At 36.6% G+C, this 15,291-nt stretch overlaps 2 protein-coding genes across 2 annotated transcripts; both read right to left on the reverse strand.

Moving 5' to 3' along the window:
* Window positions 1–12,434: 12,434 nt before the first annotated feature.
* LOC145671737 (ATP-dependent DNA helicase PIF1-like) lies at window positions 12,435–14,036 on the reverse strand. The gene has a single exon (XM_081740940.1). It carries the CDS (start codon window positions 14,034–14,036, stop codon window positions 12,435–12,437), a length of 1,602 nt encoding a protein of 533 aa, XP_081597066.1.
* A 615-nt stretch (window positions 14,037–14,651) lies between these two features.
* On the reverse strand, window positions 14,652–15,059 carry LOC145671738 (uncharacterized). Its single transcript, XM_081740941.1, has one exon. The coding sequence runs from the start codon at window positions 15,057–15,059 to the stop codon at window positions 14,652–14,654; it is 408 nt and encodes a 135-aa protein (XP_081597067.1).
* Window positions 15,060–15,291: the final 232 nt, after the last annotated feature.

Here is a 15,291-nt window from a genome sequence, read left to right on the forward strand (position 1 = left end):
CATGTTTATAACACGTTCATTTATTTTAATAATATTTTACTCGGACAACCTTATTGTTCATCATACCTTGAAAGACATAAGTGGTAAAAAATAAAGTCCGTTTTGTATTTTGTAATTTTTGAGCTTGTGAACTTCCTGAAACAGGAGAATCATCTTTATTAATATGGGGTACTATTTAGCTCATACATACCATACTGTCTTATCAGATTGATAACCAAGTCATTTTCCTGCACATTGTCCCCGATACTACATTACGTTTCTTAGATTAGCAGTTTCATTTGACCCCACTATCGCAAAAAATGCAGACTTTGGTGAAATGTGCAAGTTGATGACGTAATTATGACCGTCCACTCTTTGGTACTCATGGTAGCCAAGATAAAAGTTTACCCCTTTCCTACGAATACGAAATTTGGTACTCGAGCATAATGCAGCAAAAGAATGAATCCCCAGGTAGGACAAGGTGGAATTTGTTCCTCCCATCTACAAATAAAAATACTTTGGCTGGATATGCAAGTTGATGACCCAATTATGCCAGAGTACCGAATTTGGTACTCATTGGGAAATATCAAACTTTATTTTTCTGTGGACTTGGTTACCGAAGATGGTACTCTGGCATAATTACGTCATCAACTTGCATATCTCGCCAACGTCAGCAACGTTTGCAATTGAGGGTCAAACAAAACTGAGCATGCACCAATCCACATTAAAAATCTCAATTTGAGCAGATATATGCGGACCGAAAAATCTTATATCCATAGTGCAATATCTTTTTTAAAGATATTTGAACGCTAAAACAATCATTTTAAAGGGTGATATTTACTCTGTTCAAACACATGATAAAACACACGATATTGAATACCGATATAATCTTACGTGGACGAAAGTAAGTAGCGAGTACCAAATTTGATATTCGTGGCAACCACGGCAAGTAATGTGAGTACCATTATTATTAATAATGGAATTCAACGTTTTAAAGTCGGAGAGTTCAAACATGCTCAGTTGGCAGTATTTGTAGTGGGATGTTCATCTAAAATGTACGAGGTCTCTGGTTCGACCTTAGACTACACAAAGTGAGTTTTGTGTTGGACAAACATTGCGTGTTAAGATATTCGCAGTTTTCTTGCATTTCATTCCCCATTCGTAATTTCACCATTATAATCTATCTCTTCATCATTGTCTTCCTAATTTTGGTCCATAATCACGGGATGCTAAATTCTTTTTGAAAGAATCTCTTCTCTGTTTTATTTCTTGGTATATCAAATTACCCTAATTTTAGCAATTACACTTATGTGTCTATTTGTATTGTAATAAAATTCTACAATAAAATTCTACTCCTAGAAATTTAAAACAGAATAGATCATGTCTTGTTATCGCTCTACAAATTGTCAGAAGTAACAACGAATATACAGCGAATAAAGTTGTTGGAAAATATACAAATATAAATGTTACCCATCATAATTATATATTCAGTTCGGTAATCCAATTAAGCATTTGAAGTACCCAAAATTGCCGAGGGTAAAATTCGACGCAGATTTGTAAGTAAACTAAAAATTAGTATCAGCAGATTAAAAATCCTTCTCAAGTTAACACTTATTTTTGATTATTTTGTCAGGGTTAATAAATTATATTTTGTCGAAGTACAGTTCCTTGATAGAATAAAGTTCGAAATCCACATTACCGCTATCTACGAGCGTATTCTTTCTGTGGCAACAAGATTTATCTCAAAATAGTTTAAGTAATATCACGAAGCATACATTAAAACCAGATGCGTTAATTGCCACCTCCTCTCTTAGTTTGTGCAAGACATTTAAATAAATCGTTTACAAATATGCTAGTAATAAACGTAATCTGTTATGTCAGTGAACTATTTCGACTTTACCACTCGCAAGTTCCGAAATAAAAAAATAATTAAAGCCTTATACCGTCATCGTAATAGAAATGTGGAGTACGACTTGTTAAACGCATTAGATGTTTGTTTCTCTTATATTTAATGTGAACCAAAACTTTCAAGTAGAATTCCATTTCATCCATATTATTATTTTGACTGTAACAAAAATGATATTGTATTTTTGGTTATATTATTTAAGAAAGAATCTCAGTTTTGAAGCAGTTAAAATCAGAATAATATTTGTAGCCGTGGTTGAGGCTACTGACAGAGTTAAGCCTTCTAAGTCTTTTTGCATTTTATCAATTTTGGCCGTTAGGTTCTCCTTTTTTCCATGAGTAGAGGGTGGTGCGTGCTGTGAAGCGTTCGAAGATGGAATGCCATTTTTAGGCTTGCCTTTGTATTTAAATTTATTTTTATGATGGTTGTTGTTTAGTGGAGGATTAGTCGTATTGGTGGGTGTGGGGTTCGTGTCCACAAAAGTGTCAATAGACTGTGTGAAAGAGTTTGTTTTTAAAGACGCAAGCTCTTTTTGCACTACCGCTTTGACTTTATCTTCTAATGTTCTTGCCTGTCTGCGTTCTATACAATTTTTGTTTAGTTCAATTTGAGTGAGAACCTCCAAAAGTTCGCCCGGGTCGTCAAAGGCATGAAAACCAATCCTGTCCAAATAGTAAGGCAACAGGCCGTTTTTAATGAATGAACATTGTTCTTCATTAGACAAATTATCGCATTTATCCAAAATAATCATTTTCTCGTAAACACAGTTACGGACTGATTCGGTTTCACCTTGTACTCTTTCATGTAGTTGTTCAAAGATTAAAAGTTTGTCCTTAGCGCGTTTGAAAGCTTCTATGACAGCATCGTTGAATTCAGTATAGGTAGTGGTTTCCAAGTTATTGCGCTTAATAAGAATTGACGTCTACCTTTACCTGTAAAACATGACATTACTACAGGTTTCGCCTCGCTAGGGGTAATGTTATTGAGTAAAATAACGTCGTCTATTTCTTTAAAAAATTCCTGAATATCATCTTTATCCGTTTCAAAAGTCGGATAGCGAAAAACTGCATTGTGAACATGTACGACCGGTGGTGGTTTGGGTGGAGGTGGGTTTGGTGGAGTTGGTTGATTACTTGGGGAACCACATTCTGGTTCAACACGTTCCCAGTATTTACACCACTATTTTGGTCTACCATGTCGGATGACGATGAGGGAGAAAAAGGCTGCCTAAAAATTGTTCTAAGTAGTAGAAAATGGATCGATCTGGGACATAAGAGCCTCTGGGAAATTGAGCACCTTGCACCGTGAACCCACGGTCTTTACGACCTCTATTTTAGGGGTGAATTTGTTCCCTTTAATGAGCATTTTTAGGGGCTGTACTCGTTCTCTTTTATGACCACATTTTAAGGGGTGAACTCGTTCCCTTTTATGAGCATATTTTCCAACCCTTATTTTAACATAGCAGAAATTACACTGAGATAGAAGAGCACATAAGATTATGAACACACAGCAGATACATAAGACTCGTTCCACCCTTATTTAGAGTATGGTATATTTTCCAACCCCTATTTGAACATAGCATGGCTTACGTGAACCCATGGTCTTTTATGACCACTTTTTAAGGGGTGAACTCGTTCCCTTTTATGAGCATATTTTTCAACCCTTATTTTAACATAGCAGAAATATAGCGAAGATTAAACATAGTCCATTTTAAAGGGTGTACTCATTCTCTTTCATGATTACTTTTTCAACCCCTATTTTAATGTAACATTGCAGAACATCAGACTTCAACCCTTAATTGAACATAGGGCATCAGACAGAGACTACGAAACCTAGCAGGGGTTAACTCGTTCCAACCCCAATTTTTAACTATATACATAGCAGTTGGCCTATTTTTCCACCCTTTTAGGGGTGAATTCGTTTTCCAACCCCTATTTGAACATAGCAGAAATTACATAAGACTACGGGGGTGGAATACACCCCAATTTGAACTTAGCAGAGAATACATAAAACATAGTAGAAATTACATAAGACTACGGGGGTGTATTCCACCCCTATTTTAACATAATGAACATAGCAGAGAATAGGGGTGTACTCGTTCCATTTATGAGCACATTTTAGGGATGTACTCGTTTTAATGTATTTTTCCACCCCTATTTGAACATTTTAACATAGCAGAAATTTATGAACACATTCTCCACCCCTATTTTAACGTAGCACTGATTTCGTTCCCAACCCTTAATTTAACATAGCAGAAATGACACAAGCATGTCCTCAAACTACTGACCATCGTGAACAAAGGTCAAACTCAAAAACGAAACAACGTATCGAGGTGGTGTTTTCACATTTAGCAATTGGTTATCTACTACTGACCATCAAGGTCAAAAATCAAAACTCGAAAACGGAGCCACATATTGAGATGGTGTTTCCACATTTAGTAATTGGTCACCAGCAACTACATGTTCCAAAAATAATGACCATCGGGGTCAAAGGTCAAAGTACTTAAAACCTAATAACTCGAAAATGGATCGACATACTGAGGTGCTGTTTCCACATTTAGTAATTGGTCATCAAATACTACAAGTTCCAAAATAATGATCATCGAGGTCAAAGGTCAAAGTACTTAAAACCTAATAACTCGAAAATGGATCGACATACTGAGGTGCTGTTTCCACATTTAGTAATTGGTCATCAAATAGTACATGTTAACAAATAATGACCATCGAGGTCAAAGGTCAAAACTCGAAAACGGATACACATATTGAGGTGGTGTTTCCACATTTAGTAATTGGTCATCAAATACTACAAGTTCCAAAATAATGATCATCGAGGTCAAAGGTCAAAGTACTTAAAACCTAATAACTCGAAAATGGATCGACATACTGAGGTGCTGTTTCCACATTTAGTAATTGGTCATCAAATACTACAAGTTCCAAAATAATGATCATCGAGGTCAAAGGTCAAAGTACTTAAAACCTAATAACTCGAAAATGGATCGACATACTGAGGTGCTGTTTCCACATTTAGTAATTGGTCATCAAATACTACAAGTTCCAATATAATGATCATCGAGGTCAAATATCAAAGTACTTAAAACCTAATAACTCGAAAATGGATCGACATACCGAGGTGCTGTTTCCACACTTAGTAATTGGTCATCAAATACTACAAGTTCCAAAATAATGATCATCGAGGTCAAAGGTCAAAGTACTTAAAACCTAATAAATCGAAAATGGATCGACATACTGAGGTGCTGTTTCCACATTTAGCGAGAGGTCATCAACTAGTACAAGTTCCAAAATAATGACCATCAAGGTCAAAGGTTAAAACACTTAAAACCTAATAACTCGAAAACGGATCCACATATTGAGGTGGTGTTTCCACATTTAGTAATTGGTCATCAAACACTACAAGTTACAAAATAACGATCATCGAGGTCAAAGGTCAAAGTACTTAAAACCTAATAACTCGAAAATGGATCGACATACTGAGGTGCTGTTTCCACATTTAGCAAGAGGTCGTCAACTAGTACAAGTTCCAAAATAATGATCATCGAGGTCAAAGGTCAAAATACTTAAAACCAAATAACTCGAAAACGGATCCACATATTGAGGTGGTGTTTCCACATTTAGTAATTGGTCATCAAATACTACAAGTTACAAAATAATGATCATCGAGGTCAAAGGTCAAAGTACTTAAAACCTAATAACTCTTAAATGGATCGACATACTGAGGTGGTGTTTCCACATTTAGTAATTGGTCATCAACTACTGCAAGTTCCAAAATAGTGGTCATCGAGGTCAAAGGTCAAAATACTTAAAACCAAATAACTCGAAAACGGAGCCAAATACTGAGGTGCTGTTTCCACATTTAGTAATTGGTCATCAACTACTACAAGTTCAAAAAATAGTGGTCATCGAGGTCAAAGGTCAAAATACTTAAAACCAAATAACTCGAATACGGAGAAAAATACTGAGGTGCTGTTTCCACATTTAGTAATTGGTCATCAACTACTACAAGTTCCAAAAATAGTGGTCATCGAGGTCAAAGGTCAAAATACTTAAAACCAAATAACTCTTAAATGGATCGACATGCTGAGGTGCTGTTTCCACATTTAGAAATTGGTCATCAACTACTACAAGTTCCAAAAATAGTGGTCATCGAGGTCAAAGGTCAAAATACTTAAAACCAAATAACTCGAATACGGAGAAAAATACTGAGGTGCTGTTTCCACATTTAGTAATTGGTCATCAACTACTACAAGTTCCAAAAATAGTGGTCATCGAGGTCAAAGGTCAAAATACTTAAAACCAAATAATTCTTAAATGGATCGACATACTGAGGTGGTGTTTCCACATTTAGTAATTGGTCATCAACTACTACAAGTTCCAAAATAATGATCATCGAGGTCAAAGGTCAAAATACTTAAAACCAAATAACTCGAAAACGGAGCCAAATACTGAGGTGCTGTTTCCACATTTAGTAATTGGTCATCAAATACCACAAGCTCCATAATAATGATCATCGAGGTCAAAGGTCAAAGTACTTAAAACCTAATAACTCGAAAATGGATCGACATACTGAGGTGTTTTTTCTACATTTAGTAAATTTGTGTGATCTAATCAATTTTGTACAAAGCAGAAAAAAGTGAAGAAGGAATAAATTTGAGTGGTTTATTTACTTTTGTATTAACAAGAAAGCAAGCAAAGATATGCCATATTAACTAGCTGAGAATTATATGTCATCTTGTATTATTTAAGCAAAACGATGGGCTAAATTTGAGCGATGGGCTAAAAGCGAACATGGACCACTTTATTCAAATGTGGATGGAGTATTTTTCTTTGTATGAACAAGAAAAAAAATGAAGAAGGTCCGTTTTAAGTAGTGCAATATTTCTTTACAATTTTGTACTACCCAAATAAACGAAATTTTATTTTTGTGCCAATCACAAGAAAATCAAAGAAGGGTCATTTTATACCTTTTTTTGTTTAATTCAAATAATAGAGGGAACAAATTTCAGTGGTCTATTTTATTTTTGTACCAATCAGAAGAAAAGCAAAGATATGCCATTCTAACTATTTAAACAAACGAAAATATAAATTTGAGTGACCTATTCAATTTTGTACCAACGAGAAATGCCATTTTGTACTAATCAAATAAACAAAATAAAAAACGAAGAAGGATCATTTTAACTACCTCCGACTTTTATACCATTTTGTACTACTCCAATAAACGAAGAAATACCAACCAGAAAAAGAAAGAAGTGAAGTTAGGTGGATTATTTTCTTTTGTACCAACTAGAAAAGAGAAGAAGAGCCACTTCAACTATCTCATTAGGTACTTTTTAAACAAACGAAAATTTACCATTATGTAACTTTTGAACTACTGAAATGTTCTATTTTTGTATCAATCAGTAAAAAGCGAAAAAGATCATTTCAACAAGCTGAAAATTTATATACATTTTGTACTAATCAAATATACGAAAGAATAAATTTAAGTGACTTATTCAAATTTGTACCAATGAGAAATGTCATTTTAACTGGCTCAGAATTTTACTACTCAAATAAACAATGGAGTATTTAGTTTTGTACTACCGAGGAAAAAAGAAATTGTATCGAGTTGTGTGTGCTCAGGACCACTAGGGTGAGAACGGGGTTGGACACCACGTTGTGTCCTCAGGACCACTAGGGTAAGAGCGGGTTTCGACACCACGTTGTATGCCTATGCTACTGAGGCTTACCTGGGCTCAGAGGCACAACGCACACTAAACGCCCTTTTCCAGATGAGGTTTCCATAATTAAAATCTAGAACGTATCCTCATGTATATTTTACGAGAGAGATTATTAGAGTAAATGAAAGGTACAAAAATTTCGTGGTTGAAATTGTGAGCAAAAGGAAACTGTCATTAATAGCAAAGGTAGTGTGTCGGGCTCAATGCGAGTACCTTTGTTTTCTAAAATGAATCTAATTTGGAATTTAGTTTTAGAAAAATTTTGAATACTGAATCGGGCTGAAAACAACGCTTAGCCTAAAAACAGACATTCAGACGGGAGAGCAGAGTTATAGGCATTTGTAAAGAAACTGCAATAGATCCTGATTTATGTCAATCAATGCTTACTACTTACGGACTTAAAGTTTTCCATTCCAGTTGATCGTAATCGGCATCAACACTCACACAAACACTTCAATACTACACAGTTTTTAGAAGTTGTTCAGTGGCACTTGTTTAGTCCATAAAGATGAGTGGAAAGTCGTCTAATTCATTGGACATCAAAATTGCTAGAAGATCAATCCTGTGCGATGACCAATACGGAGTCAGGTCATAGCATCGTAGTCGGCTAGCTAATAGTCTTTTCCCTTCTCATCTCTGATGGCGTTGTTTTCTAGTCACTTCCCTCTTTTTAGGCGGATGTCGAGGGTATCTTCTAAATACTCTGAAGTATCGGAAGAATTGTAAAACAGTCTTTTTACGTATTGGATGTCTTCTTCCTCATATTAAATTTTTCTTTCGATGATTAAGTTAAACAAAATAGGATGAGCTCACACACGGAGATCTTGCGCGACAGACTTTTGGAGGCAGAAAGATTAATGTTACAAATCGTTGGTCATATTTGTAGTTTCGTATGGCGTTTTTCGAGCGATGAAGCGTCCATATCTCAGAAAATTGATTTCCTGGCGACGAGAACGGTCTCTTCACTGCATTCCTATTTAGGTTTGCAGTTTCGTTGATTTTTTTCAATCTTATGCTCTGTCTGCATGTCTGTTTCCCGGCTAAGGTTGAAGGCCTATTTAATGAAGTAAGAAAAGTAATCGTTTCTATGCAATGAAAGTTAATTTGGAATAGACGAGTTTTTCGCCGATTATTTCCTTTTACTCGTTCTTATTTATTTTTGATTTCTTTCTATAACTTACAAATTAGATGAGTTTTACAATATTGTAGCTCATTACCATATTATAGTTCATCACTATATTATAGTTCGTCACCATATTATAGTTCATTTGCAAGCTGTGAAAATTTTTGAGGGTTCGGCAAAAATTTAGGGGGGTTCACCCGCCTAGACACCCCAGGATACGGGCCTGCACTCTGCCTAGTCGAAGTATTGCGTACTGTTTCTATAAAGCATTTAAATGAATAATCAAATCCAACATATTAAAGAGTATCAAGTTTTCATGTTGACAAAAACAGAAAATACTTGCAATTAAGTCAAATATTTCCACTATTTGTTTCTTAAATAAAAGAGAGTGAGGATATATGAGAATTTGTCTTAAATATGCCATGTTTTTTAATTCGATATGGTATGTCAGCATGTATATGTCTTATTTTTGGACAATACCTTGGTTTTAAAAAGTTGAGAATTTAAGAGTGAATTATAATTTATCTTATTAAACATCTTGTTAAATCGAGTGTCTTTTTAGTCGACATCACTCTTACTGCTACACTTAAGTCTTAGTTTGATCTTGACATATGCGCTGGTTAACATACATAACCAATTACTAGGTTTACCAAAAATATCCTTTTTTCTTTTATCGAAAAAAGCGAATGGTAATTAGTTTTTTAATATCAATTTTGTCGACTGGTGTAGGCCATTCTGTAATACCTAGAACTCACATGTGTTCAAATATATATCGAACAACTGCATAATTTACACGAACATTCCTTTTAACCCTTTGGGGATCCTATGGTACAATTTTGTACCATACGCGTTTTTAATGGTACATTGCGTCATTTCTCTTCTATTTGAGCTTTTTTGTCCGGTTCTTTTCTGTTTTCCAAGTCCAGAGGCCTAGTAGAAGACATTACGTATGGCTTCAGGCCTTCCTGCGTCCAGACATAGGAGGTGATGACGTCATTAGTCAAAAATTTATTTTCTCATTTTCTAAGCCTATGTTCAATATTTTTGGCGGACTTATTTTTCAACGTAGAAGATTGAAATTTTGCACAAACATTCAGTCCACCAAGTAGTATTTACCAGATTTTTTTTCCGATGTCAGTGCTAAAGTAGGAGGGGAACCAGAGGGACAAAAGGGTGAAAAAGGGATATTTTTACCCCCAAAATCCCGTTTCTCGTCATTTTCCCACCTCACATACACGATGGGGACACGTGAGTCCTACCGTCTGAAAGGCAGTTCCATTGTGAAGAGAATGACGGTCGACCCATTGTCTTAGGGTAATTAGGGACGTCTCAGGGATTTTTTGAAAAATATACTTCTATATAGAAAAAAGGGACATGGTGGGTATATATTTTTTGGCGGGCTTACTTTTGCACCTAGAAGATTGAAATTGTGCACAAACTTTCAGTCCACCGAGTAGTATTTAACAGATTTTCTTTCAGATTTCTGCGTTAAAACAGGGGGGTCCAGAGGGGCTAAAAGTTTAAAAAGGGGAAATTTAGACCAAAAAATCACTTTTTTCTGCAATTTCCCGCACTAGATACATGATGGAGACATGTGAATGGTACCGCCTGAAAAGCAGTTCTATTCAGAAGAGAATATGGGCGACACATGACCCTAGGGTAATTAGGGATGTCTCAGTATTTTTTTTTCCTGAGATCATAGTGTTTTGTGGTAATTTGGGGCATGGTGGAAAATTTTGATAAAATTTCGCCCTCCCTTACTATTCAAGATAGAAACTTGAAATTTGGCACACACATCCAGTATACCAAGTACTATTTCTCAGATTTTTTAGATGGCTACGTTGACACAGGAGGAGGCCAGGGGGGCCAAAGTTCGAGAAAAAACATTTCCCTCCGAAACTTTCACTTTGACATTTTTTCCCGCTTTTGGTATACGGTATGAGCATGCAAGTGGTACCATTTGAAAGCCAGCTCTATTCTGAAGAGAATGAGATATGAACCATGATCCTAGGATAAATAGTGTCGGTACAGTAGCTGCTTGACTGAAAGTCTAAAAAATAGCCCAAAAAGCCAGGATCCGGAAAGGGTTAAATTTATGAGTATTATAGACTAAAATTTGTAAAAGTGTTATTTTAGTTCACGCTTTATACTCCTGTATACACTACGCTATATCCCTGGACTATCACATTTTTCTTAAACACCAATAATTTTATAGAATTATTATCGATGTTCGCTGGAGAATCTTCTGATTTTCTCTATTAGATGTCGCTAATTTCTTGTCGAAACCGTTTCTTAATTATCGATATAGCTCTTAAGATATTTTGCATTTTTCAACAATCTATTTAAGGGATATAACTTCTTAACAATGCTTTGAAATATATTAGTTATTTATTTCATTTGAAGCATCCTGTACTGATTAAAGTTTATATTTCACAGTTAATTAAGATGTCTCACTCACTTTAAAAATCAGTATTTCCGGCTATATTCTAACAATTTTAATCAAATGAACAATTCCATATATATATATACTAATCCACAATTATATACTCTAACAAAAGGAAGGGGTTGATGAGATTGATAATAATGGGGAAACGTATGAAGTGGTGATGAAAGGGATGTACCCCTAGAAAATCCACGCAGTCAATGTCTGTCAATTTCAAGATTTATTTGGCGAGTGCTGGGATTGAACTAAGCACCGAATCAATGGATGTGAACGCTCAATTATTGTTTAAATATTTTATTATATTCTAATCAGCAAATTACATAAGGAAAAGTAAACAAAACAAAATGAACACTTTAATATAATGAAATAACAAAACTAGCACACTTTTGATTACGGGTGAAAGTGAAACAGTTTGCATTATGGTTGATTGACCTGCAAATCAGATTACCATTGAAATATGTATTTTAAAGGATATTTATAGTATGGAACGTAATCCACAAGGTACGTTTTATACTATAGACTAGCCTTTGGCCAGCTGGGGGCTTCGCCCCCAGACCCCCGTATTTGCTCGGCCTAAGGCCTCGCATGTCAAATGTTCGTGCATTTATTCTTAATGTTTCCTTAAATCGGCCCAACATCCCCAAATCTTATATTTATCATCCTTTGCTCCTTAACACTTTGCTTAATAACTCACAGTTTATTTTTTTATAGCAACCTTTGTTTTGTTAACTACAATTTATCGACTAATTATATAATGAATGATGATGTTGGATTCTCATTTTCAGAGGGGTTGTTTTTCTTATTTATAATTTTCAAAAAAGAATTCTGGGATTTTTGTTCGACCATAACTCTTGCATATTTGTAAGACAAAGGTCGATTCTTTTTCTTGTAACTTTGTAGTATTTCCACACCACCCCTGTGGTATTCTGCTACAGGCATACTCCTTTGAATGAAAGCTTTTGCTTCCTCATGTCTTTCGTATACTAAAAAAACTGGAACGTAAGTGGTATTTGTGTCTGGGAAGGTTCGTATCATAGTGTGAAAATGAAGTTCAATATGATTTGTATTTGGACAGGCACCAAGCATTCTCCATAAAGAAGCTTAAAGGGATTTCTTTTTGCGTAGATTCTTATGTTACTATTAAGTATAAGTGAAAAGGAATTTTTGCAGCAGACATGTATCATACTCCGAAATGAAAGTCAAATGGTGTTGTTCCCTGGGTAATTCCATAGCTATCACTCACTAAAAGGAACTATCGTAGAAGTTGTGGGTATACAACATTCTTTACAAAAGCGGTTCCTTCAATTATTCTTTCAGACTGAACCGGTAACACAACTGAATCCCTTGATCGGACACGTCCAAGTGCGACGTACAGTTGGCCGTGAGCGAATACGTCACTGCGCAAGTCAACTCCAACAAAATCAATTGTTTGACCCTGACTCTTGTTGATCGTAATAGCGTAAGCAAGTCTAAGAGGAAACTGCCCACGATACATAGTCAAAGGACTTTTGGGCTCAATAGGCGCTTGAAAAGTAATTCGTGGTATTGAATACAGCACAGAACTATGAGGTTTTATCACTGTTATGAGCCGCGGTGATATATCAACAATTATGACTTTAGTGCCGTTTAGAAGCCCATCATCGAAGTGCAAATTCCTCATTATCATGCAAACTGCGCCTTTTTTAAGTTCCAGGTTGTGATCTGGTACTTCTTTGGCGTGGACGGTAGCGAGGGCCTCTGGAGTAAGAAAAAAGTCATCGACGCAGCTTTTTTCCACGTAATTCACGCTCAGCAAGTGAGATGAATCCCCAGGTAAGCTTTTTAAGATTGTTGCGTTTGCAGAGTCAACATTTTCATTGTTTACACAAAGAATTGCTCTCCTTGCGCAAGTGTCAGGTTCATACAATACATTTTGAGGGATTTTTTTTTCAATAAACAAAGAAACATTAGTGAGGTATTGAATCTTCGGCAATGGTACGAGTTGAGCTGCATCTTGACCTTCAACGAAATTGATAGAAGGTAGTATACCGTCACCAATATGCAAGAAAAAGTTGGTAAATGAGGAATCATTCTGTATTCTTAGATTTTGTTTAGGACTGATATGTTTCACTGACGACCATATAGGAGAGAAGCGAAGACAAGCTTGAATTACTTCAAAATTGGTACGAGCAGTTGTAACAACTGGAGGGATCTGTCGACAATCCCCGGCAAAAATCACAAGTTTCCCACAAAATGGCAAATTTGTTCTCATTAGGTCTCGCAATGATCTCTCGAGAATATGGATTAATGCTTTATGTGCCATTATTGCCTCATCGTAGATTATAACAGATGCTTCCATGATTAATTCTGCTCGCTTACTCCCTCCAGTAATTCTCCAAAATTCCATGTCATTACTTAAGTTTAAGGGCAACTTAAACATGCTGTGCGCTGTCGTGCCACCTTCATATTTCTGACCAGCGATTCCAGAACTTGCAGTACAAAGAACTATGCGACGGCTTAGGCGTAGTTTAGCAGTGAGAACATCAAGAAGCAGAGTCTTTCCCGATCCAGCAGGCCCGTCGATAAAAATGACACTTGAAGACTTATTGGTGTGGGGATTTTCCAGGAAATTTGTGACATATTCAAGTACATTTTTCTGGTCCTTACTGAGTTTAGGAAACCATTCCTCGAGAAAAGAAGTAAGCTGACTTACAGAATATTGCACCTTCTCTCGATCAAGTTCAGTTAACTCGTCTTGAACATCAGGAAGGCCATGTTCATAAAGGTGAGATCCATGTCGTCGAAGGCTTCTGTCGATTTCACATAGTGCTACTGTGTAGGCTCGCTCTGGATTATTTAAATACTTTTCTAACATATCTTCTGCCAACAGATTTTTAAAGTTGTTCCACAAGTCTGCGCCCCTTGCCCCAGCAACAAGAAGAAGAACATCCTAAGTCGGGCGTCAGTCATAAACTGTGAAGCCTCCTCTAATGCTCTTTCGTATTCCTGCTCATCATTAACCAACCTCAGAGCTCGTGCAGCACCTTGTAAGGTAGTACACCCTTTACCGCCTAGAGATATAAGGTCGCTGTAGCCTCTACGTGGAAAGTTGTTCAAGAGCATTCGTAAGTAGAACTGTTCTCCTCTGTTAGGGGCTACCCAAATCATTCTCTCCACCATCTCTCCACGCTGCCTCTTGGTGATGAAATGTACTCCATCAGGGTGGGGAATCACTCGAACACTACACGACCCTGGTCGTTTTGAATGCACGATATACCGTTCGAAAAAAATCCAAATAAGTTAGATTGTCAAATTCAGGTAATGTTGGTCGAGAAAAGTACAAAGTAAGATTAGAACATGCTCTGCTAACAGCATCGATTTCATGGTCCGGTCGGAAAACAACAGACTGGTAGCCCTCCAGATGCACAGGAAGCTGGATGACATTAGGTTCAAGGCCAGTCATCTCAAATTCCAATGTATGCCACGCAGCCTAACAGGCCCCAATGTAGCGTTTTGTAGCATAAAGTTCTACTTCATCGTTCAACTGTTCTTCCGGAACAACTGCAGCGCGAGCCTCATCCGGTCCCTTAGTTATGTATTTGAATAAATACTTCACGATCTTACGAGTTGAAGCAATTTCAAGGTTTATGTGGCAGTAGTACTTGAGTAGAAGAGAAGCATTATAAGGCACAACCAAAGAGTCATTAACCTGTACGTACTTTCCACCAGAGATAATTTTAGCAGTGTTAGAGGTATCCCTCCTGTAGTGCACAAACCCTCTCTCATCTACATGCGTCACTTCAATATGAGGCTTAGGGAAAAGTTTCGTACACTTTTTCACCTTACAGTCCCAGCATGGAAGATCTATGCGATTAGGAGGTCCACAAGGGCCGTGCATCATGTGTCTCAATACAAGCTCCCTCAATCTCCCGCCTGCCTCTTCCGGTGAAGGGATGTTGGCCCGAACAACTTAATCAATTTCAGTGTTTTGTCTCGGCCCTCCCCCCTCAACTCTAAAACACACATGTGAGTGAGGTAAACCACGCTTCTGGTACTCCACCACATAGAGTAAATAAACTTTTTTTTCCAAAAAAAATTCCCATTGCGCAGATCACGTAGCAATTCCAATA

Source organism: Thermobia domestica, chromosome 15, assembly GCF_964235325.1.
Source record: "Thermobia domestica chromosome 15, izTheDome1.hap1.1, whole genome shotgun sequence".
Lineage (NCBI taxonomy): Eukaryota > Metazoa > Arthropoda > Insecta > Zygentoma > Lepismatidae > Thermobia > Thermobia domestica.